At 50.7% G+C, this 25,091-nt stretch overlaps 3 protein-coding genes across 5 annotated transcripts in view; 1 reads left to right on the top strand and 2 right to left on the bottom strand.

Moving 5' to 3' along the window:
* The window catches only part of VAV2 (vav guanine nucleotide exchange factor 2), a 122,599-nt gene extending 120,912 nt beyond the window's left edge, over positions 1 to 1,687 (bottom strand). For both annotated transcript variants that reach the window (XM_082295297.1, XM_082295298.1), the window contains exon 1: positions 1,361 to 1,687. In XM_082295297.1, coding sequence (XP_082151423.1) covers positions 1,361 to 1,564 — 204 coding nt within the window. In that variant the 5' untranslated portion in view covers positions 1,565 to 1,687. The remainder of the gene's footprint in view (positions 1 to 1,360) is intronic.
* A 5,361-nt stretch (positions 1,688 to 7,048) lies between these two features.
* On the top strand, positions 7,049 to 10,647 carry BRD3OS (BRD3 opposite strand). 2 transcript variants are annotated; one of them, XR_014227004.1, is made up of 3 exons: positions 7,049 to 7,112; positions 7,351 to 8,582; positions 9,618 to 10,647. XR_014227004.1 is itself a non-coding variant. In XM_082294974.1 (2 exons), exon 2 carries the CDS (start codon positions 7,927 to 7,929, stop codon positions 8,194 to 8,196), a length of 270 nt encoding a protein of 89 aa, XP_082151100.1. In that variant the 5' UTR covers positions 7,049 to 7,112; positions 7,351 to 7,926; the 3' UTR covers positions 8,197 to 10,647. The 2 variants fall into 2 exon arrangements, 1 of the variants encoding a protein (XP_082151100.1); XM_082294974.1 differs by having other exon boundaries at positions 7,351 to 10,647.
* Positions 10,648 to 12,450: 1,803 nt separating this feature from the next.
* The window catches only part of BRD3 (bromodomain containing 3), a 35,574-nt gene continuing 22,933 nt past the window's right edge, over positions 12,451 to 25,091 (bottom strand). The window contains exons 7-12 of the mRNA XM_082295244.1: positions 21,753 to 21,881; positions 21,195 to 21,386; positions 20,627 to 20,862; positions 19,825 to 20,117; positions 17,906 to 18,034; positions 12,451 to 17,341 (exon numbers count right to left, since the gene is read on the bottom strand). Of these exons, the coding sequence (XP_082151370.1) occupies positions 17,226 to 17,341; positions 17,906 to 18,034; positions 19,825 to 20,117; positions 20,627 to 20,862; positions 21,195 to 21,386; positions 21,753 to 21,881 (1,095 nt within the window). The 3' untranslated portion in view covers positions 12,451 to 17,225. The remainder of the gene's footprint in view (positions 17,342 to 17,905; positions 18,035 to 19,824; positions 20,118 to 20,626; positions 20,863 to 21,194; positions 21,387 to 21,752; positions 21,882 to 25,091) is intronic.

Genomic DNA, 25,091 nt, shown 5'->3' with positions numbered 1-25,091 from the left:
GGGCAGAGGCATCAGGACGTGTTGTTATTTACTCTGGGCCAGCACTCGGCCTGGTTTCACCACGGGGCTGGGGATTCCCATTCCGGTGTTTTGTAGGGTCAAGGACATCCTCACAGCAAAGCGCCCTTTGCTTCCCAAAGAGGGGCTCCACGTTTGGGAGCTCCTGGCTGTCCTCAACCACAGCAGCCACCCCAGCACACCTGGTTGTGCCTCGCTGGGTGACAAACAGCTCGAAAAAGCCATTGTCCTGGAACGAAACTTCGGTGGAAAAAGGGAAAGGGACTTGCTGGATGAGCAGCGTGCTCGCACAGCACAGGAACAGAGCTCATGTGGGCACTGGAGCTTATTTATCTCTGAAGGCTTCAGCGAAGTTAAACAGAGAAAAGTTTCCCTTCAGTTCCACCACTAGAACCTGTTGTTGTTCAAAAATAAAAGCCCACACTCTAAAGCGAGCTTGTCAACACAGGGGCTGCCGGCGGGCAGGGCACAAACCCCATTTAGCTTGTTTCTAATCGATTTCACTTCCCGATTCCCATGCAAATACCTGCAGCTCAGCTTGCAAAAACATCAGCAGCGCATTTAGACCCAAAACAACCTGAGCTGATTTTACTTCTTTTTTTTTTTTTTTTTTCCGTTTGTCTAAGCCTCCTTCCACCAAACCAACCAGAAACTGGAAACACTTCCAAGGATGGAGTCCTTTTAAAGTACCCAAAGGGGAGAGCCACGATGAGAGCAGGGCACAGGACAGGGCAGGGCGGCCGGGGTGCAATTGGGGTCCCTGAGCCGAGCCCCCCATCACCCCCCGCCCCAGAGCAGCTGCGGGGATGCAGCACCAGGGCTCGGGCATGGCCTCGCTCCCTGCCCAGCCGGGCTTGGGGCAGGCTCGCAGAGCATCAGAGTTGGGGTGTTTTCATAAATTTATTCATTTATTTTGCTTTGAGTCTTCCCAGCCAAAGTTTTGTCCCGGCGACCGCTCCTCCCGCACATCTCAGACGAACCAGCGCCTCCATAAAACCCCCGAACAATCCCATCTCCTGCTCTCAGCCCTGTTATTTGCTTTTGTTTCGCCATGACTGTAAACACAAGGGGGATGTTTCCCTCCTTCCTGGGGTGTTCTCTCCCCGCCCCGGAGTTTTTCCCGTGCGGCCGCGGCTCCCCCGGCGCTGGACCGGCGAGAAACCGGGGGATCAAGCCTGGGAGGGGCTGCCGGGCATCCGGGGGGGCTGAAACAGAGGGTCTCCCACTCATCCCATCCCCTCATCCCACCAAGTTTTGCGAGAGCAACAGCCGAATCCAGGCACGGGCGTGCTCCTGGGGGTTCCCCACGCAGCCACCCCTCCATCCATCGCTGCCCTCCTACCTGGGACATCTGCGGCCTGAAGTTGATGTCCTTGAGGTCGATGGAGCCGGGGGAGAGGTTGTGGAGCAGCTGGCACAGCAGCACCCCGTCCCGCAGCGCCTGCGCCAGGTCGAAGACCACCGCCGATGGCCAGACCACCCGGTGGTTCGGGGGCAAAACTTTGCAGTCGATGAGCCAGCGGCCGCACTGCCGCCACTCCTCCATGGCCGCGCTCTGCTCGCTCGCCCGGCCTTCCTCTTCCTCCTCCTCCTCCTCCCGCCGGCGCTCAGGGGCCGCGGGCAGCTGCCCGAGGGGCCGCTCTGCTCGGCGGCTCCGCGCTACCGCCCCGCTCCATCGCCGCCCGCCGCCCCCGAGAGCATCGCTCCGCGCCGGGGCTCCGAGCAGGAGGAGGAAGAGGAGGAGGAGGAGGAGGAGGAGGAAGGAGGGCGGCGCGGAGTTTTCCGGCGGAGGGCTGCCCCTGCCCCCGCTGCGGCCCCACCGCCTCGGCCGGGGTTAGGCGCGCCGCATCCTCCGGGAACAAAGCGGCGGACGGACAGACAGACAGACAGACAGGCGGACACCGGGTACGGCGGGGCCACCCCCACGCAACTCCGTCGCCCTACCCCGCGGGAACGTGTGCCGCCGAGGGACCCCACCTGCGCGGCCGAGCCGGGGAGCCGCCGTGGGTGCGAGTTTTCTCCCCGCCCCGGGCAGCGGGAGCAGCCCCCGGCCCGCCCCCGGTCCGCCCCGCCGCCCCTTTGTCTGCGGGAGCCCGGGCTGCGAAGGGGGGTGGGGGGCGCTTCGTGACGCCTTGGCTCGGAGCCCGCTTTCCCCCCCCTTTATATTTTTCCTTTCCCCCTCCCCATTTTTATTTTTCCTCCTTTTTTTTTTTTTTTCTTTTCTTCCTTTTCCCCCCCTCCCTTGTCGTATCCCTCCCTCCCGCCGCTGCCGCTCCTCTCCCTATTCCGGTAAAGCCGTCCGGAGCCCCGGTGCTGCTTCGCTGTCCCCGCTGGCAGAGCTTCCCCCGCACTTTGTGGGGTCCCCCCGCCCCAGGGCTCCCCCTGGCCCCGCTGCCCCCGGCCCCAGCCCTGCGGGCAGCGCAGGAGCGGTGCCGGGGCTCCTCCGCCTCCCCCCACACACACAGACCCCGCTTTGTCTGACCGCTCGCTGCCACTCATCATCCCGTGTTTGGGTTGCAAATACTGCAGGGGAGATGTTTAACCCAAACAAGCGATCGCGTTCCTTGACTTTCAAACGGGAGGACAACTCCTATAATTAATTACCAGTGTATTTATTAAAAACCTCAACTCTCACGCATTAACTCCTTGGCAGCAAACTCTTGAAAAATCTCTAATTTTCACCGGTGGCTTCCATCCAAATCAGCGCGGCTTAGAACAGCCTCTTTTCAAATCTGTTCTGAGTTTTCTTCCGAGATCCTCTCCCCAGAGTTTGCCGATTAATTTCCAGCCCGCCTTTCCAGATAGCCAAAACCGGAAGCCGGGACTGGGACGAAGGGAAGCTATTAACCTGGATGTCAAACAAATGCAACACTAATCTCTTCCAAATGGAGCCGAGCGGAGATAAAGGAGAAGGAGCAACTCTACAGCCATGAGCCTTCATTTTCAATCTAGGAAGGAGGATCTCTCCGAAGAACAGAGAATAATTGTTTAATACTCCAAGGAAGTTTGGGGTTTTTTTTTTTAAAGAAAAAAATGCTTTCATGCCGAGGTGCTGGCTGTCCACAGCTCAGCCCGGCTGTGCCCCTGGGCCAGGGCAGGGTACGAACAGTGCGATCCAAGAGGGAGCAGCATCCACACGCTCCTGTCTCACCATCAAGAGCTACGCCCTGCCCCGGGTGAATCCAGATCTCAGCCCACACTCCCCATACCCCGAGGAGGTGCTTTCTCAGAGTGATTTTCTCGATCTTTTAGTTCTTCACGAAGCCTTTCTGCCCTCCAACAGCACCCATAGGCAGGAATCACGAGGCTACTGAAGGTGGTGGAGTCATGCCAGGGATAATTTTGGTTGACTCAGTACCAGCCTGCCATGTGAGGTCAGGTCTGTAGGTAGACGACAACAGAGGAGTTTATTATATGTGCATAATTAAAGCTGCGAGCCACAGCCTGGCTTTTTTACTGAGTAATAAAAAGCGTTCTTGGCCCCTGGACACTTGGGAACAATCCCTGCAGCTGCAGAGCCAGGCTCTGCGTGGGAGGTGTTGGAGCAAGTACGCTCCTCGCCTACCTCTGCAGCAACCCAAAGGGCTGATGGCAGAGGTATTTCTGAGAGCAGGAAAAATCAAAACAACCAAAACCTGTGCAGCCAGGCTCGGGAAGAGCTTGACTCCAGCACACGCTGGTGAGCTGTGAGCTCCAGATTGTACAAACTGTCCTGCAAGAGGATGGAGGGGTGTGGAGAGGACCGAGATGCTGTTTTCAGGACGGACCTAAAGCTAAAAGGGACCTTGAATACATTAAAGAGGTTGGATTTTGTGCTGGAGCTGGTGCTCCCCTCTCCTGCCTCTTGGCACTGCTGGGAATGGCACCCAGGGAATGACGGGCAGCCAGGGAATGACGGGCAGCCAGGGAATGACGGGCAGCCAGGGAATGACAGGGAATGACAGCCGGGCAGGGCAGAGGCTGACACCACCCTCTGCTGGGGACCCAGCGTGGAGCTTCTCTCCGCTCGCAGACTTTGCTCCGTGTGCTTTTGTTTTGAGTTCCTTGCAGGAGAGAAGCCCGAGAGGTGGCTGGATGCACCGAGAAGATGCTGCCAGAGGGAACATTGTGCTTTTTCAGCCCCAAATGTCTCAGGGTGTACAGACGAGGAGCCTGGCAGGCAGCGGGTCCCAGTGCAGAGGGGGTGTGAGGGGGACCGGGCTGGTGAAGTGGTGGCAGTTTGGGAACGTAACAGAGCAGGCTGGGGACATCCCAGTCCAGCGTGGAATAGGGAAAACTAGTGGAAGGAGGGGAGGAGGGAAAGAGAGAATGAAGGAAGGTGAGAAGGAAGAAAATGAAATGCACTAACGTGTGAGGACACCATACCTTACCCATCAACCCAAACATACCTGGGATGTGGCCACGTTTCCCAGTAATGTGCATTTTCTGCAATGCTTGGTGTCACTCCTGGGAGAAGAGCTGACTCCCCGCGTGCACAGAAGCAGCCACGGTGCAGCCCCTCTGAAAATATCCCTTAAACAGCAGAGCCACACCGCCAGGAAATCCTCTTTTTCCCAGCCAGCCAGTGTCTGTGGATTGCCATTGCCACCTTCTGGATTAGTCCAAGCGTGCACCAGCCTGTCCCGGAGCCGTGCTGGCTGCCAGGGGACACAGACGTGTCTGCAGCCGGAGCCAGGGTCCCCAGAGCAGGAGCCAGCCCGGCTGCTGGCACGGCAGCTGTCACACAGCTTACGTGCCATTTGCAACACACCCTTAGATTTTGTGATCTCCTTTCACCAACTATTTTAGGAAAGCTGTGCGAGCCCCAGCTCGGCAAACCCGCTGCTCGATTATCAGCGAGGGGGAAATCACAGGGCCACCAAAGTGTTCAGCTACAGGGTACAGACAAGAATCCTCTGTCTGGCTCATCACACACCTGCTCCACCTGCCCCCTGCCACGCTCCCTGCAATTATCCTCCTGCTAAGGGCCTGCAGTGCTGCCAGCACAGCTTGTGTCCCTGCCCTTCCTGCAGGAGCTGCCCACGGAGGTGACTGCCTGTCACCATGGGAAGGAGCAGGAAAATTAACCTGGCACAGCTCAGTGCAAGGCAGAAGGGATGAACTGGATTCTCCTCTTGTGCTGGAGCAACGGGAGTGTTCAGCCACGGGTGCTCTTTGTTTAGCCTGAGAGTACAACTCCACTGGAAAAGGACTCTGACTCCAGGCACTTCCCTGGGCGTTCCTCTGTGGAACAGCCTCATTTTGGGATGCCCCAGCTGTGCTGAATACCAGCAACCACCAGTTAACAGCTCCCAACGCCATCACTGCGCTGCTGGGACACCCTCACTAATTAAGGATCCTCCACCGGGCTCCATCCCAACCGGTTTCCCATCAAAATCAGACAGACACAGCGTTCACAGCCCCAGGAACCGGGCAAGGGGAAAAGCGCCCAGCCCCTCACTGCAGCCATGGCACAGCAGAGGAACGGCCTGAGGCAGCTCAGGGACAGCAAAGCAGAGATTTCCTCGGAGGAAGGAGGAGAGGAACAAACCATTGACTGAGTAGCACCTGGATTTCACCTGATCCATTCCACTGCTGCTGCCTCCATGGTTTATTTGGGAAGGGTCCTGTTGGCAGGTAACTCAGGGACTCACAGCAAAGGGTCGAGTGGAGGGCTCAGAGCAGTTGGAGCTCGGCAGGTTCCAACCCTTCTCCTTGCCTCACCTCGGCAGTGCACCCACCCCCTTCCCAACTTCTGTTACTTTGGTGATAACAGAGCCAGTAATTTTACAGAGAATACCAAGACAACCTTAAAAACCCCCTAAATCTTGTCCATTGAAGGATTTTGCACTTTGTTCCATGACTGGGTCAGGGCTGGCTTCTCTGCACTAGCAGGAAGCAGATTAAGCAGCAGTCAGGATATTTCTGACAATAAACAGTTTAATAGTGTGGTCATTCCTCTTTTTTTCTTTTTTTGCTTCCCTCTTCTTTGCGTTTGGCCTAAATCTCCTGGGAACAGGGAATTGCAGCATGCCTTCCCTCTGACGAAGTAAACCACAGCCTCCTGTTTGTGTCCGTGAGGGCCGAGCGGAACAACGGGAGCAGCGCCTGGGGCAGCTCGGCTCGGATAAGTGCATCGGGTCCTTCGCGGGAGATTAGATGGCGCTGCCTTCACAGGAGATAAGAAGATTGAGAGCTTAAATTTAGCATCAGCAGGAAAAGAATAAGCCCTGCAGCTCTCTTCAAAACATATTTCGTAGTGTTCTGGCCGGAGGACAGGCGGGATAAGGAGAGGCGCCGGGGTAGAGAGAGATGGCGAGCGGAGGTCAAGGAGGGGCTGCTCGGTCACGCTCCTGTCCCACGCAGAGCACGGTGACGGTGGCATGAGGCTGGCAGCACACAGGGGTGTCCCCTGCCTGTCCTCACCCCATGGATGGGAGGTCACTGGGGAGCCCAAAGGGGCACAAAGGGTCCCTGCACCCCCCCATCACACACGGCTGCCCCCCAGTCACCCACCAAAAAGGAGAGTGGGCTGTAAATCCCAGGGCTGGGACCCCCCAGCACCTCTGACAGCCAGGACAGCCCCTCTCCCAAGGACAGCACTTGGGGGCACTCCCCCAGTTCAGCGCCAGTGCTCCCAGTATGGGCTCCCAGTATGGGCTCCCAGTATGGGCTCCTTTAAAACACTCCGCACATCCAGTGCTGGGGGACACCCCTGGGACCCTCGTACCCACTGGGGGGGCTTCACTGCCATAGTCCGGACCCATAAATCCACCTTGGGGAGCCCCACTGCCATGCCCGGACCCACTCACCCCACTCGGGGTGACCCCACTGCCGTAGTCCAGACCTGCGCATCCGAAGTGGGGAGCCCCGTATCGTGCCCCATATCCACGCACCCACTCGGGGAGCCCCACTGCTCCCACATACCCGGACCCACGCACCCACTCGAGGCTCCCCCCCACCGTGTCCCATCCCCTCGGCCCCGCCGCTGCCGCCCTCCCCCGGTGCCCCCGCCCCGGCTGTGGCTCCTCCCGAGCGCATCACGGCGGGCGGAGCCTCCGCGGCCGCTCCGCCGAGCCCAGCGGCACCGGGGCCGGGCCGGGCAGCGCAGCACGGTGGGGCCTGGGCAGCGGGCGGGGGGCGCGGGGGACCCTCGGGGGGCGGCGTGGGGAGGGCGGTGTGGGACCCCCGCGCGGGGCGCGCAGGGCCGGGGGGTGCGGGGTGGCCGCGGACGGGGAGCGGTGCCGCTGGAAGGGCTCTGGGGGCGGGCGGGAGGGGAGGCACGGAAAGGGAGGCTGGCAGGGCGGGGATCCCCGCTGCCAGCCCGTGGGGTGACCCCGCTGTGTCCCGCAGGTGCCGTCGGGAGGTGCCGGGGGCCCCCCAGCTCGGGTACCACAGCAGGGCCGAGCAGCATCTTCTCCTGCATCCCTGAGCACGTGACGTGCCGGGCTCCCGGCCGTCAGCGGGGGAGAGGCCATGCACGGGCCTGGGCACCGCTGACCTCCGAGCTTTGACCTCCCCACGGCTTCGGGATCCGTTCTGCAGGGAATAGAGCTCATCCCGACCCGCTCAGCCTGTCCTGCCTGACTGCAGAGCCGCCGCCGCTCGCACCTCTGGAGATGCTTCATGGACTGTCAACAAACAGCACGTGTGGGCCCTTCGCAGCATGAAACACGCAGCGGTGTCACCACTGGATAAGCTCTCAGAAATCCTGGCGTGGTTTTTAAGCAAGGCCAGGCTGCCTGCTGTGATTTTGGGGCCTTGCTCCCTCTCCTGAGCGGTGCCAGCAGCTCGTGGATCCCAAGAGCCGTCCCCTGGGATGTTCTGCCTTGAGCTCCAAGCAGCAGCCATCGACCTGGACCCAGCCAGCGGGGTTCATTTCGGAGCTGTTGGGAAGGAGCTCCTGTTTGTGGAGCTCTCCTCGGGCAGATGAGTGACACGGTGATGAACGGGAGGGTGCCCCTGCCCGAGAAAGCCTTGTCCGAGGGCTATGCCCGGCTGAGGTACAGGGACACCTCCCTGCTCATCTGGCAGCAGCAGCAGCAGAAACTGGAGTCAGCTCCCCCCAACACCTACCTGAGCCGCAGCAGGAGCATGTGGTACTCGCAGTACGGCAATGAAGCCATCCTGGTGCGGGACAAAAACAAGCTGGATGTCTCCAGGGACACGGGGCAGTCCAAGTTTTGTGCTATTATGTAATTTCCCATAGGAACCCACACGTGGAGAGGAAGCATCGAGCTGGGGGAGGTGGGTGTGCACCATCCTCTCACAGCCCTGCGGAGGAAGCAGCGTTTCCAGGAGAGGCCGGGAAGGCTGAAGTTTGATTGTTTCTGTTTGAGTTTGCTGTTTATAGACTCACATTCTGCATGTCACTGAGTGTGTACAACAACCCCAGTCTCGCTGGGGAGCTCCCAAGCCTGTTGCTGCCTGGCATCTTGGCAGGGGCCGTGCTGGGCCATGTGTTGCTTGTAAGTGGCTCGTGTGCCCTGAGAAACACCTGCTGGCACTTGGGCACTATCCCCAGCCACCCTTACTGGCCAGTTCTGGTGCTTTTCCAGAGCTCTGGGAATGCTGGTGAGACAGAGGTGAGCACAGATCCGTTCCCATCGAGGCTGTGGTCTTAGGAAGTTCATCTCTAAACCCACCTGGCCATTACTTGTTCTGTTTGCTCTGTCTCCCTTTGGTCTCTACCAGCCCGGGAATGGAGTGGTTTATTGTGGGAATAGGGAGAGAATGTGTTCAGGATTTAATCAGAGCCTTCCAAACACCTGGTAGGAAGGTGTGCTGGAGTTTCATGCAAAGCAAAGGGCCCTCTCTGATCCCACAGTGTGGGATCGTGGAAATAACAGGAGTTCTGGAGTCAGGGGAGCTGACTCCTTTCATGCAGATCCCTGGCCCAGCTTCAGGAACAGATCCCCCAGGGAACAACCAGAAAGGGAGGGACAGGTGCAGGAAAGCAAGGAAGAAACTCCTGTAAATACTCACGATGTCCTAAGGGACATGAGGAAACTCCTACGCAGCACAGACCCACTCCAGAGGTGGGTTACAGAAGGAGAGAGGCCACTGGAGTTTGCTTTGCACTCAAGTTTTAATGCATGCAGTAGCTTGGAGGGGTTTAACTTCTAGTTCAGGTTGGATTGTAGGTTTGGTGCATGTATTTTAAAAGTTGTGTCTGGGATTGTTTCGATGAACTGAAGGGTTTTAGGAGGGAGAAGCATGGCCCTGCTTGGGCACAGAGGCTGCTGCTTTCAGGTTTAAGTTTCTGCTGAATCCTGACTTGCTCAAGGCAAGATCACACTGAGAAACTCAGCCCAGCAAGCACCTGAATTTTGTTAAAAACAAAATTGCCACTTCCAGGGGTGTGAATTACATGCCCAGGGTTCGGCATGAAAGTTCTTTGTCAGGGTTCTGCCCTTTCTGTCCTGCCTAGAACATGTGTCCAACCCAGCAGTGCCTGGGCACAGCTTAACTCCAGGCAAATCAGTATTTGATGTCAGCTTCAGGATGGATTATTTACCTGCCTATTATCAGGCACAGTCATTACTTCTATTTATCTAAAACCTCCTTTGCATTTTTCAAGCACTTTATTTATTTTTTTTTTGTTTTGTTTTTAAATACAGTGAAGAATCTCTTCCACCTCTCCCGTGCGGGTGAAACACTACAACAAACACACAGACACTCAACCTTGCTGAATCCATGCACTGAGCAGAACACACCTGTTCTAGAGTGAAATCGTAGAGGTTTGGTGTACTCAGCCCTGCTCTGTAGCCCTGCAAACAGTAGGCAGCTCCTTGTTTTTTAAAAGCACTATTTCTGCATGTGTTGGTGTTTGATACCTTGTGTGTGTGCCCATAGATTTAAACCTACTGCTGGACCTCGCTGCTTTGCAGACCCGTGCATTGCTCTGCACACAAATAACCCTCTTGGTTTTGTCAGGAGTAGCTCTGGAAGAGAAATATTCCAGTGAATAAATGTTTTTCAACCGGGTGCAAGCGTTCAATGAGATTCACAAACCCAGCGAGGCTCGGCGAGGTGCCGGGGGAGCAGTGCCAGGGATGTGTGACCCACCTGGGCCTCCAGTTCTTGGCTGAGTGAACAGGAGATTATTTGCTCAAACAGGCAGGAGGCTGGGCCCAGAGCTCCCCTGGGAACTGCAGGTGGAGTCACCTGGAGAAGCAGGAGAGGTGGGTTCCAGGCCAGCCCTGGGGAGCGTGTGAACTCTGGGAGTTTAAGGAACAGCACATCCCCCAAACCAGCTGTTCATTTTCTTTTCTTATAGAAAAAGAAATGCAACACTTACTTTCTTTTTCATTTCAGTGAGGAAGATGCTTATTTTGGGTATAATCAGTCTCTTTTTGTTAATGTGGCTGGTAAACCAAAATCGAGTTATTTTGCAGAGTGTTAATTGGACTATACAAGACTAAACCCGTAAGAATGTGCATAAATTCTTCCAGGATGGAGGCTGGATGTGACAGTACAGGAAGAAGAGGATGAGTTGTCCTTCCATCTCCGTGAATGTGACTGTAGTTTTCCATTTCTGTGTGCCACTGGTCACAGCAGGGTTGGGGTGTGGCTGCTGTGGCCGTTTCTGTGAGCCAGTTGTGTGGTGGTGATGCACTTGTTTCAAACACTGTTGTAGCCTCTTTGATAAAGTGCATTAAAATGATTTGAATGCAGCTTTGTGAGCGGCTGGTTTTCCCCTGCATGCCCACGGCTCTAGCACAGGTGACAGCTTTTGGCATTCCCCACCTGCAAGGGAGGAATTCCCTCAGTTACTGGTGGGGCTCCCAAGCCACACCACTGGACCAGGAGCTGCAGGGGAGGCTCCTCCAGCTCCCCAAGGCCAGCAGCTCTGAAGTCTCAGCAGTGCATTCAGGATGAGGAAAGCCTCTGGATGTCACACTGAATCAGGGAATCAAGGCTGGAAAAGACCTTGGAGATTGTCACATCCAGCCTGTGACCAATCCTCCCACCTTGTCACCAGCCCAGAGCTCTGAGTGCCACCTCCAGGGATGGGGACTCCAAACCTCCCTGGGCCACCCCTGCCAAGGCCTGACAACCCTTTCCTTGAAGGAATTTCTCCTGATGTCCAACCTGAACCTCACCTGGTGCAGCTTGAGGCTGTTCCCTCTTGTCCTGTCACTGGTTGCCCGGGAGAGGCCAAACCCCACCTCACATCCTTGTTTTAGGCAGCTGTAGAGAGCAAGGTCTTCCCTGAGCCTACTTTTCCTCCAGGCTGAGTCCCCTCAGCTGCTCCTCATAAAACAGGCTCTCCAGACCCTTTTCTTCCCTTCTCTGGACTCATTCCAGCCCCTCACTGTCCATCTTGCAGTGAGGGGCCCAGACCTGGCCCCAGGATTCAAGGCATGACCAGTGAGAGCTGAACCTCAATCATGTCCTGCCTGTCCTCAACCCCTTCCCAGCCTGCAAGGAACAGCTCTGCTTGCCACCCCTAGAAATAACTCACCTGTAAATGCTACAGAAACATCCACAGCTGCCTCACAGGAGGTTGTTCAGAGGACAGGTTGAACAAACAGCCCCTGTGGGAGTGTCCCTGATACAAGAGCAGAGTGAAACAGGTTTGCTGAAACCTTGGAGATGCTGGCTTGGAAAGGCAGTGAGCAGGAACAGGGTTAGAGAAAGATTAACCACCCTGGGGCAGCCTGGCTGTGGTAACCCCACCTTGCACACAAACCAAACAGCAAAACCAACCCCAAGCCTCTCCAGTGACCAAAATAGATCCTGGCCCCACACAGCAATGCTGGGACTCTGCTGGGACTGGGAGCAGCTGCTCCAGCCCCCCCTTTTCAAGCTGTGCCTTCCAGGTCACCCTGAGCTCCCAGAGCCAGCCCTGGCTGCTGCAGCAGGTGACAAAGTCCCTCTGCTTCCTGCAGGTCCTGGTGGCTTCAGAGAAGCCAGTGGCAAACCTGGGGGAAATTTGATCTCCTTTCAGCCCAACTTACCTCAGTCAGGAGCAATTCTCACAGAATTTCAGACCCTGCAGACTGTAGGATCCTGGGAGGAGTCCAAGCGCTTGCTTGGCTGCCCTGGGGTACGGGAGCAGCTGAATTCCCCTCACCAAAAAAAGGGGGATTTAAAGTAAAGCAGTTTTATGCCAGGTACTCAGCTGTGATTCAGACACCCCAGCGCTGCCCCCACTCTGAGGGCAGTGAGCCCCTGAGTGTGGCACTCCCCAAAACTTACAAAATGACCTCAAAATTATCCCACAGGACTCATGGCACCAGGACTCAACAGATTTTTGTTTGGCTCCTGGCACTGCTCAGTGCAGGTTTGGACTGGGACGAGTGCCACACCTGGAAAAGATGCGGAGAGGGGAAAATACGGGATCAAACTGCACACACAAAACAATTTTTCTTTTTATTATGAAAACAAAACGAATGCCCCAGGACCAGGGTCCGTGATTACCAGTAACATCAAAGATTACTTTCTAACTCTTTTTTTTTTTTTTTTTTTTAAGTCTGTTTTGTTTGAGGCCAGCAATTTGCAATAAACAAGCTAAACTACTTACATTGACTCTTTTGAATAACTGACATTTACAGGAATATACTAGAAATGGCACTAAAAAGTTTTAAGAAAAAGAGTTACGGTAAATTTGCATGCACATCATACAGAAAAGTAACAATTTCTTTTTTTTTCTTTAAATATTAAAAAAACCCCCCAAAATAACAAAACAAAAATAAAACAACAAATCTTTCTGGATTGGTTATGCCAGTAACAGGGCTGTGTTCTAAGTGGCCTGTGTCAAATCCTAGCTGGTGGTTTAATTTATTTTTTAAAAATGACATTTTAAAAAGATATGTAAATACCATTTTCTTTACAAAATGCAGCTCGAGCAAGATAATGCTGCTGTGTAAGGAATCCTAAATTTCTCTTTAATGATGCAGAGCCTGCCCACAGTTAGCCCTAGTGGTAACTGCTCAGGGTTGAGAAGAGACTGAGAATGTAAAATTCAGTACTAAAAAGGTTGTGGTTTGTCTTTGTCATGCCCCGATCCCTGCCCCTCAGCTTCAACCCCAGCTTTAAAAGAAAAACATCATTCCTTTCAAAACAAGGAAAAAAAAATTAAAAACTGGTCTAAAAGTCCCCAAAGCAGAGAAAGAACTAGATCAGGTAACTGCAGTCTGCTTCTACCACATGGAGAACAGGGAAGAGACCTCAGGGGGAACTCGGCTGTGCATTTCCACACACACAGTGCAGGGTGTGTTTGGGGGATCACCACCCTCCCAGCAGTGTCACAGTCCTGAAACATCACTCCTACAGTTACAAACCCTGGGGGTAGGCAAGGTTCAAACCACATCAGTACAAAAATTGCAGTGATTTTTGTGTGTAGACGACACATTTGGTGTGCAGAGAGCTGTTGGAGCCGAGAGATTCCTTCGGTCGATGGGTCAGGGCCTGAGCCCCCAGGATGGGGATCTCCCTCTGGTCCCACTGAGCCACGAGACAGGCTGAGTTTACAATCAGAGAAAAGGTTCACAAAGTTTTTAAAAGGTGCAGTAATGCTGGTTGATTGAGAAAGGTCTGGTCAGATATTTTGTTAAAACAGGAATTCGTCCGAAAAAGCAGTTTCAATAAAACTCTGTGTGTGTGCATACATATGAAATCATACTGATTTCAGTGAAGTTTCCCCTGGAAAACAAAGTTAAACTTTGTTCATTCAAGAAAAATTCTACCATAAAAATTTTTTTTCCTTTTTTTTTTTTTTTTAATTCTTAAGTTTAAAAATGTTCTTTCAAATGTTGTGTGTTTGATCGTTTCAAAGTTATTTCGTGACATCTGGACTGACACGTCATGCAATAAAACCCAGTTAAATAAATGCTCTGTTGGTCCAGTTCCCAACTCATTTAGGGCTGCTGCTACTTACTCTGGACTGGAAACATCTCTCCTGGAGAAACCTGGGTTGTACAAGAGGCACCCCATGGACATGGTGGGGATAAGGAGCACTACGAACGATCTGAGAATGGAAAAGTGTAAGGACAACGTTTGGAAGTGAAGAGTCATCAATGGATTCCCTGGGTCGTGCCAAAATGGATTTCTCCTTGCTCCATTTTGTTGGGAACACCTCACTTCCCATGAAAAGTTTCCCAATAAGTGGAAGCCCAAGTTGCAGCTGGTGGATCAAAGCTGTGCAGGTGGTTCTTCCCATTCCGTGGTGGCCCTGGCAGGTTGTTTTCCTTGAAAATCGCCAGGCTGGGATGGTTTTCCAGCTCAAACAGGGATCCTCCTCCAGCGCTGAGCCAGTGTCAGGCCGGGCCTTTTCCCATCACTTCACACGTGGTTCTCAACCCTCTGGCTCCAACTGATTTTGGTGGGACAGCCCCGTGGCTCCTTGAGGGATGTCTGTGTGTTCCAGGGGTTGTTCCTGACATCAGAGGACGGTGACAGAGCCGCATTCCCAGTTTTTTTGTGGCAGTGATGCTGTTGCCTCCGACGCCAGCTCCGGTTTGTCCCCGCCATGGAAGCCACCACCACAGCTCAGGGTCAAGCACGCAGGAAAAGGTCCCAGGAAGGGAAAACTGGGAGTTTGTTTATCCAAATGCCGTGGCAGTGAATTGGTTGCAATTATTCATTAAAATATTCCTTGGTTTTGATCATTTGAGTCGCAGGCAACAGGAGAAACACAGGTGAAACCCAACCCCGTTAAAAAGAAACCCAAGCTCTTAATTAGGTGAATATTACATTTCCTCAAAGTAAATTCTGAAAATATATTACCAGGGATCTGTCTGGGGGAAGGATTTATAAGGGCAGAACTTTAAAAAAATTTCAGAAGTGAACTCCATTGTTAATGGGAAAGAAAAATCATGAATTTCAGTAAAAACCAGAACATTTTTCTTTCAAATGCTCTGGGAAACAATCTCTGGTCACCAGCAGATTTTGAGAGGCAGATGCCCAAGTATCCAGCAAATCACCCTTGGCTGCTGGCCAGTGGGTGACTGGCACTGAGCATGCATGCAGCTGGAAGTGCAAACCTTGGAATGCTAAAACAGGCAGTGATTCCCAGATTCCCAGCACATGGACATCCACCAGAGCCCACAGCCCAGCCCAGCATCTCCTGTCCCAGCTCCTGGAGGCTGAGTGTGCAAAGGAAATCTTGTGCTGGCCTTGAGGGTGCTCCAGGGCCACTCACCTGTGGGGAAAATAAAATCTGGAGCAATTTGCACCGCTGGGAGAGCACAGGAAGGTGAATTTTAGGGCTACCCCACAGGAGAGAGGCAGCCTTAGGGGCTGGTGCTGGAGAAGGAAAGGCAGAATTTTCTGTCAAACTCTCTATATTTTTTTTCTTTACAATAAAAAGAATTTACAATAAAACTTCTGCCCCTCTGATTACAAATTTTCTATCTTTATAGAACTGGTGTTTTCCTAAAATTGGATTAGAAAAGGATAAAACCCCCATTGTTCCACCAAAAAAAAAAAGGGGGGGAGGGGGGGAGGAAGACCACCGAGAAAATAAAATTGTATCAAAATTGTATGTCTCCAAAATCTGTACAAAATGGGGAAAAAAGGGGACTGGGGTGAAAAGAAGAAGGAAAAAGTATCTAAAAATGAACAGACCAAACATGTCAGAGCACCAGACACACAAGAGACTGGACTGTAGCACCTGTAGGTATAAAGTCCAAGGTATATAAATAAATTCATGGATTTTTATTTGCTTTGTTGTTGTTTGCTTGTTTGTTTTAAATCTGGTTCAAACCTCATTAAAAGTCTGCCTGTCTGCTGGCCTGCAGAACCCCAGCTTGGCTTTTGTTAGGTTTTATTACCTTTTAAATGACTGATGGTGTTTAATAAATAAAGTCATGGTATATACATGAAATTAGGGACACTGAAACCAGGGTGTATTGCAGCAGTGCAGGTCAAAAAAATAGCAAGCTTTAAAAAAATTAGCTTTTTTTTTTTTTTTTCTTCTCCCTCCCCTCTTTTTCCTTTTCATTGAGGTAAAACATTTCAGTGCCTGGAACCTGCACCCTTGCCTGACACAGGAGGAGCATCCCCTGTCGAGGAGCTCACTACCAGAACGATGAGGAGAAGGGAGAAAAACAAAGCCAACTCAAAAGCAAGAAGCCCAAACGCACACAAAATCCCTCTCTCCACTTCCCCTGCCAGCTCAGCCTCAGCTGGAGCTCAAGTGCTGCTTTATTTTAAGCCCAGACTGAGGTGTTTGTCATGAAGAAAATCCCGAAGATGTGCCCAGTAATGGGCACATGACTTGTCCTGGTCACTGCAGGGATCACTCCAGGCTCCAGCTGACAACTTCCAGCCAAAAAACTCCTTTCAATTCCATGAAAACTTTCATAGAGAGCGTCCATTTCCTGGAAATTATCTATTTAATGTTAAAAATACCATTCCCAAGAAACTTGAGTGTGTCCCTTGCTCCCTTCTTCCCAATGAATCCCCAGGAAAAGTGAAGCTTTTGAGTGGAAAACCAAGAAATGCAACCACTTCTATTGCTCATGTGCTTAAAAGTTAAATTCATGCTTCAAGACCTTCCTGAACAGGTGCCTATGCTTCTACCAAGATTTAAAAAAAAAGCATGTTAGCAATCCACAGTACATGAGAATTTTTTTGGATTTTTTTGTTGTTGTTTTTATGTAAAAAGATGATAGCATCTGACATTTTCATCACACTGTAGACTTGAAGATTAAGAATACTAGTGCTAATAACAAATACACCAACTAGTTCAAAAGCTAACATCTTTCAGATACAGTACCATTTTACAGAGATTTCTTTAAAAAAAGATGGTTTTTACCTTGTGTGAGCCAGGCAGGCTTATTAAAAGAGAATATTCTGGGGAGAGGGAAAGGGCTGGGAGGGAAATGTACTACAAACCTTGCAGAATTTTCTATTTATCTCCTGCTAAGAGCTCAAAGTTCTTCCATTTTCGACCAATTTTCTCCAGATACAATGTAAATTTTAGAGACTTTATGCAAAGGGAACTATTTGTCATAAAGTCTAGTCACACACACACACTCAAAGATCTTTGACCTATTAAAAGAGAGCCCCCTCCCCCCCCACCAAAAAAAAAAAAATGGAAGAGACCTTTTGTAACACTGAGTTAAAAAATAAAATAAAAAACAAGTCAGAGAAAGAGAGAGGGGATAAAACCTGACCACCGTGGCCCGAGAGCAGGGGTTTAAGGAGGGGAAGGGACACTGCAGAGCATGGGGAGGGAGGGGGTGTCCCTTGGGGGTTTGTGTCCGAGTGTCCCCAGCTCATTCCGAGTCGCTGCTGTCCGAGCTGGAGCCGCTGGAGCTGCTGCTCCCGGACTCGGAGGAGCTGCTGCTGCTGAGCCGGGAAGGGCCTCCAGAGGGAGTGGAGCCGGATTTCTCTGCAGGGGAACAAAGCAGGGATGTGGTTACTTGCAAGGAACTGAAACATGGAAGGGTTGCCCACAGCCTTCGTTTCCAATTTGACCCGCAGGGTGACAGGGCTCCTTCGACTGCCAGTGACCATGGAAGTGTGGGATCCACACAGGAGCTCTGCTGTGGGGCAGTGTCCATCTCTGAGCACAGCAAAACCCCCTTGGGAAAGCTGGCAGCAGCTTTGTTTGCTCTGGGGGAACCTTCTGGAGCATCTTGAGCTACGTCGGGGTTTGGGATTTTTGTGACCCCACGTGTGTTAGATGCTCTGTGGTGTGGGCTGCACACCAGGCTAACACAGGGAAGATCCTCCTCCCTCTGAAGGAGCAATTGCCTCCAAGACAGCTCCCATTTGCCACCCAGCAGTTTCCACCTGGACATGGACCAAAGCAGTCCCACACAGTAGCTCAGTGCCCAGCAGGAACTCTCTGAGGGTTCCTGTCACAGAACCAAACCCAAGGCAGAGGTTTTGACCCTATGACAAAGTCTGCCCACTTTTGGATGCTGTTTTCACATAAAACCAAAGCCATTACCTTTCTTTGCAGGCTTCTTGTTGTTGTTTAGCTGCCCACTGACATCCTGTAACCGTTTTTCTAGTTCTTTCTTCTTTTCCTGAGCTAACTCTTCTTTTGACTTTGCTGCTTGCTTTTTGCCACTGGCAGCTGTGGAGGAGGAAGGCAGAGTTTCTGAAAGTGCAGGGATGCTGGGGAAAAGAGTGGACATCACTATTTTACAGGGCATGTACATCTGTGTGCACACTCTGCAGCGACACTGCCAAGATCCAGTGCTCACACAGCAACTACACATCCCAGAAAGAAGGCAACACCTGAAGTTGCCTTGCTCATCAAATCACCACCATCCTGTAACATGCAATTTTTTTTAAGAGAGATCTTCTGGAAAGTATTTTAGAAGATAGAAATATCCATGTAATAACCTTGTCATTACAGGTTACTTACCGGCCAGTTATATGGTCAATAATTACAGATTTGCAATTACAGAATTGTTACATGGGTTTTCTGCCCTGTAAAATAAAGTGTCCCATTAAAGGTTGTCAGGAGTAAAGCATCTGCCATTAAAACTTCTGATCCCCTCACACAAGAGTCTACTGTGGTTTATGTTGCTCTAAACAGAAAACAAAACAGAGGCAAATTAAAACCCAACTGAAGCAAAGGCTGGCAGACAACAGGAATGTAACTGCACCAGGATGGAAAGGGTGAGAAGTACCAGCAACACTCCTACTGCCAAGGAAAGGAAACATTCCTCCAAAGGAGGAGTAATTGAACACAGGTGTTGGCCAGGATTGGAAGCACAAAACAGGAGCCAGATATTTTGCCTGATCCAGCAAGGAAATACCTACATTTCTGTGAGCTGTTTTAAAGCAATGATTTAAAAAAAAAAAAAAAAAACAAAAAAAGAAAAGTGAAGTGCAGTCCTAAGAGGGAACACCCAGCACAAGAGCCCAGCCTGGCTCAGGCATGCCAGGCTCACAGGGTGGATATCTGAGGTTATCTGTGTTACTCTACACTTTGGTTCCAAAATTAAAGGATGCTTTCTGTTCCTAAGCACTCTGGAAAGTCCTTTCCTGAGATATTCCAACAGTGAAGGATTCAGGGAGGGAAAAAAAAATAAATCAAAGCAAAAAGAAGGGTGAAAGTCTGTGTTTTGCTTAGGCCTTCCTGAAAATCCTGTGGGGAAGGAACGGAGGTGGTGTACAAAAGCAGGGAGTAGCTTTCGTGTCAATCTTAAAAGCAAAACTCCCTTAACACCAAGAGAGCCAGGAGCATTTCAGGTAGGTGATCCTCTTGCTGTCCAGATGGAGCTAAACTCCCAAGGAGCTGCAAGAATTTGCTTTGTGGACAAGGCACAAAGTGTGTCCCACACCGAACCACACACTCAGCAGCAGACTGACATTCATCCTCTGATCTGATAGAGGGTGAGGGCAATGTGGTGATCAGGCCATGCAGGATGAACAGTTTTGGGGTGAATAAACAGCTCAGACACACCCAGAATCCACAGGTAACCTTGTGCAAATCATTTATTGCCTTGGTGGTTTGGATCCCAACCACGTTTTTTTGTTTCCTTCCTAATTAGATGCTAAACTATTCAGGATAAGAAACTGATCCTTCCAGATGTGGGCACATAACACCTGACACAATGAGACTGAAACCTTTACAGGGCCTTCCAGAGCCTGGGTAAGTAACAAAGGCATCCCACAGGTCTTGCAGAGGAGCACATTGACTCTCCAGGTCTCTGCAGCAGGACACCATGGGAAGAAAGAACAGAGAAAAAATAGAAAGTTTCTGTACATTTCCTTGGGAGAAAAGAATCTCTAAAAATTCCTGTCATCACATAGCCAACAGGTGGGTAAGAGAACCTCAATACGCATGCCCTGACTCCACAGCTGAGCCCCAGAGCTGCTGGGGGGAACACGTGCCCCGGGAGGGTAACTTACAAAATGGTTTCCTTTGTTTTTTCTGTAAACAAGATTTCACGTATCTCTCCAGTTCTCGTAACGTTGTGGGCTTCAAGGTTTCAAAATCTATTTCAATCTCGTCGGGATTGGAGTCTCTGAGGGAAGGTTCCCGGGACTGGATGATGTGAACCACCCTGCCCAGCTTCTCCCCGGGCAGGCGGTTGATGTCCAGGCTGAGCTGTCGTTTCTCATCATAAGTCATGGGCAGCCCTTCCTCCTCCTCATCCGAGTCGTAGGTTGCAGATGCCTGCTTGCCTCCTTTCTTGGGCTGCCTGGGGAGGTTGTCAAGCATGAAAACATTCATGGGGACACAGCAATGAATTCTTTTTTTTCCCCCCAACTCCCTTGTAACAAACATCCCCATGCTCTTGGCTTTGAAGCTCTCGTCAGATGGCTGGAACAGCACCGCAAATGCTGAAAAAGTTCAGCAGCCTGAGATCAGCTGTTGTGTTCCTGTTATATTTTAGCCCTGTGAAGTGTGACAACAAACCCAAGAAGCAGCAGGGGGCAGCTATGAAATGGCACATTCTTGGTGGCTGCACAAAAGGCAGCCCCCAAAACCTTATCTGAGAGCAATCAGGCAGGGGATTCAAAGAGCTGGACACTGAAAACATGATGGCTGCACTGCCAGCTCCAAGTTGAAGACTCCCTGGAGCTGTCTGGGAATGGGAACAGTATTCAGCAGCAAATTAACTACTACTGAGCTTCCCCAGGAATTAAGGACAAGGCTGGAAGCTCCTGGCTGTCCCCTCAAGGCACCTTGTGGAAGGCTGGCTCTCACCTGTTAGCTGTGGTTGTGCTGTTTGCTTTCTTAGCTGGGGCTTTCTTCTGTTGGGTTTGTTTTGGTGGTTGAGCCACCTTGGGTTTCTTCTCCTCCTCGGCTTTTACTTTGTGCTTTTCCTTTTCCTTCTCTTTATCTTTCTTTTTCTTCTCTTTCTCCTTCTTCTCTTTTTTTTTCTTTGGTTTGTTCACTGGCGCTTGGGACAGTGCAGCCAGCTGCTCGTGGACGGCTTTCAGCTGGGGGGAAACGGGGGAAAATCCATCAAGGCAAGGTAACTGATGCCTCCACAAATCCTTCCCTCTACATCTCAAGGTGTAAGTATATCCTAAAGTCAAAAATCAATTATATTTTGGGATCCCAGAAGGAAGTAGAAAGCATCAGCACTGAGAAAAACAATCGAGGGAAATTACCATTAGATTAAACACACACTGATGGCACAGCTGAATGCTTTTCCCCATTAGCAGGGAGTGTTTCCCTGCATCCCAGCCTAGGTGGGATTTTTCAGGACACAGTTCCTGCTGCTGTGCTCTGTCTAATGCACGGGGACACAGCTGGGCTGGGGCAGTACCTGCTCCTGGAGCTCGGCCAGCCGAGTCGCCCGCTCCTCCTCGGAGTCGGAGCTGTCGGAGTCGGAGGAGCTCTCCTCGCTGCTGTGGCTGCTCTCTGTGCTTTTGCTCACCACTGGGGCTGTTGGGGGAGGTGGAGGGGGGGCCTCTGCAGGCTCATCGGGCATTTTTGCAAACCTCATCTCAAAGACATCCTGCAAAAAAGGAGGAAAATGGGTGACCAAAGGAGCCTCGGCCGCAAACAGCTCATTCTGGTCTCTTAAATACATCAGGGGCAGGGTCTTTGTGCACTACAAGTAAATAATAATATACAGAATATCTGGAAAGCCCGAGAAAATTCTCCCTTGACTTTAACAGCAAGGATTATAGTATTTTAGGAGCTGAACATGGCATTGGGCCCATGCCATGTGAAGAGCACAACAGTCCTGCAGAGAGCACGAGGCTCCTGCCAAGGGCTGAAGGAGTCTCCCTTGTTGGTGCCAAGAGCAGATCCACACCCGGATCTCACCTTGTACCTGAACTAAACACACTCTGGAAGATGCATTTGCCAACACCTTTACCTGGAGCTTCCTGGCCATGGCCACCACCTCGTGGTCTGGAGGATTGTACTTGTAACAATTAGAGAACATTAACCGAATATCTGCTGCAAAACCTTGTGCATCCTGGTATTCCCGACTGTCCATTTTTTTCTGCAAACAAACAAGCCAAAGGGAAAGGGGAAAAAAAAAAAAAAAAGCCATAAGCAAAAGGCATTTGTAGCAACTGCATGGAGGACATGTGAACCTCAGAGACAGGACAGACTCAAAAATCCCATCTAGGAGAATGGAAGTTTGATTTGGGTTATTGGTTCCTAAATAACATTCAGAGTTCCTACTTTGTAAAACAGGCAAATAAACACCAGGCAACCAAAGAAGTTGATATTTCATAGCAGTTTAAACACTAAGATTCTAAATTGAACTTGTTTTCTAAGTAGTAAAATATAAATCTGTCAGGGTCCACATTCTACCAGAAAACGTTTAAAAATCATTAGAAAAATCATTTAGAAAAATGGATCAGGAGCTAATAGAAACAAGGGTCATGGTTTGAAAGGGCAAGACTCAACAAGCCAGTTACAATTGCAGCAGTACCTTAAGTGTGTATTTCTACAAATGCTTGGATATATTTGCCTTGTAAATCTGAAAGGGCAGAAAAGATCATGAAAATCTGACTTGCTGCTAACAGGGGGCAGGAGGTTTGCTCAGCAATTCCTACAGCAAAATAGGCATTTACAGTTAAGCTACAACTCCCACTCTCAATTTAGAAGTCCAACTGATAGAAATGGATACAGAATTCACCCTTTATGAACCTACTCATAATGTTATTTCCTAGAGTAGTGAGAATAAGTATCAAATATTTGTACCTTGCTCCTTTCTCTTATTTTTCAGCTCTCACTTCCATCCATTTCTTTTGCTGTTTGGGACTGAATGATTTGGGTTTAGAGAGCAGTTTATAGCATTCCCAGCACTTAATTGATTTTATGCATATATTACTACTATGTATAAAACCTTAGCTCCAATTACTCCTGCTGAAAGGAAAGAGAAGCTAACACTACATTTCATTTGCATTTAAAAGACCTGGGTTTAAAGAAATTCTCTATTTGCCAAGTGCTTACAGGCCTCCCTTTTGTGTGTCTTGGGCACCTGTATCCCCAGAGAAGGGAAGGGTTGACTGGCAGACAGGCAGGGGACATGATGGGGACAGACACCCCCCATCCCAGCAGCAGTCAGGGATGCTCAGGGTCTGTCACCCACCCCTAACACCAGCAAAATTCCCATTTGTTCATGGAACTACAGAAATCTCACAGCTGTGACAGACCTTGGAACTGTCCTGAAACACTGCAATGACTCCTGGAGCTGTTTTTGTTGTGGAAAGGGCAGAATTTCACCTCCAGGGACACAGCTTCTGAGGGACCTGATGCAGGGTGGTGATGTCCCTGCAGCCTTGCTCCCTGCTGTGCTGCAGACAGACATCTGTCAAACTTTTTGTCAGGAGACCTCATTTTCCTGGTGAATAAACCAGGAGACAGTCTGGGAGCCACAGCACAAAGGCAGAAAGGGAAATAGGTTTTGGTGCTCCTGTCTGAAAAGCCTCTCAGGCCAATGCCAAAGCAAAACATATGTTGAAACCAAAGGGCCCGTTTATTTTAAAATACATCTTACTGCATGAAAGGCCTTTTTATATTTGTTTGGCATACTCAGGGCCTGATTACTGCCTATGAAATACATTCCAATGTCTGAGGCTTTGCTTTTCATCCAAACTCAACAGTTTTCTAGCCCAACAGTTTTAATCCGTGGATTTTTGTTTTGTTTTCTTATAAAGAATAATTAGCTTAACAAAAGAAAGAAAAGCACTTTAAATCGGTGGGCTGGAATATCTTTGGTTACAAATACACTTAGACATATCCAGCTGCTTTAAAAAAAAAAAAGTGATTACATTTACAACTGCAAATCAGGAGTCAGACAGGCGGGGCTGGCAGAGGTGCAGGCAGGCCAGCTCGCCCATCCTCTGTCCCACACACAGCATTTACCCACAGCAATCTCATTTTCCCCCTCAATCCATTGTTTAATCATCTTTAATGTTCAGAAATTTGTTTCCTCATGTTTAACGTGCCTCCAGCTCTAAGGTGAGTCTTTTCTTTGCCTCCTCTCTGGGCAGGACACAAAGAATGTTCCTCACTTTTAAGACCCTGGACTCAGCTGCTCTGAAACAACAGCAGTTCACTGCAGGAAAATTAAGGGGTGAGCACAGTTACATCCCTGGAGGAAGTGCTTTATTCCAAAAGCAACCACCTCGTGGAAATCCTTTTGTACAGCAAGGCCTGTTGCTTGTTCACCACAGAGTAAAACAAAGGCAGAGACACCCATGTCACTGCTGGGACCTGGCAGCCAGAGGATGGAGCAGGAGAAGAGGTGCTCCAGGTTCCCCCAAGTCCTGCCTCCCCAGCACCACAGAGTGGGACAGGGATGTTCTGCACGTGGTCCCTGCCTGCCTGGGGACAGGGCAGCAGCAGCTCAGCCTCAGTGCATCCCACTCCTCACAGGGAATTAGAGCTGCTGCCTCCCTCTCTCCTCACACTTCCATCCTTTCCCACTCCAAGCAGTTCTGCTTTTTCCCTCTCTGTGATAAAGAGAATTGAGGTGGAGATGAACTCACAGATCCTGTCCCTTCAGCTGTTCCCACTCTCAGTCCTAGCTCCAGCACAAAATTCCAGCACATCCCTTTGCTCCTGGCTGCAACAAGCTCAGTTACAGCCCCTCCATCTCACCTGCCCCAGGCACAGTCACAACAGCCAACCTGCCTCCTCCACCACACACAGAGAAAACAACCTCCAAATCCTCCTGGAGACACCTCTGCCAGGGAGAAAATGCTCCTGGATGTGAAGTATATTCTCAGAGGAAAATAAAACCTAACATAGCAACAGAAGCAAAGAGACAGGATGTGTTATAGCTGCAGCAATGCCTGTGTTTTACTTTCTCACATAATCCCTCCCCGGTTAGTTTGGAGGCCATTAGTTGTGCTGCTTTATCACAGCCATTGTCACTTGGGCAGAATTAAATCTAAAAACCTTTCAGAGCCACAGAGGAAGTCCCTGACACTGGAAAATGACACTGCCTGCAAATGGCAGGTTTCTGTTCCATGCAGTGAACGTATTATGGGCTGCATCTCTGAGAAGTCACACTATGATCTACAGGCCAAGAGCAATGACAATAAAACACTCCATAAAAAACCAATACCAGACAGCACTTCAAACAACTTTATTAAGAAAAATACTACCATGTGGAATGAGAAACCCAGAGTCTTTAGGTGTAAGAGACTCCACTGGGTTTGCCATCAACCTGTCTCCAATTTTCTGCCCTACA

This window comes from Coloeus monedula (assembly GCF_965178545.1).
Source record: "Coloeus monedula genome assembly, chromosome: 21".
In the NCBI taxonomy this organism is placed as follows: Eukaryota; Metazoa; Chordata; class Aves; order Passeriformes; family Corvidae; genus Coloeus; species Coloeus monedula.
Note: the sequence above shows the minus strand (reverse complement) of the source record. Positions and strands in the feature narration are given on the sequence as shown.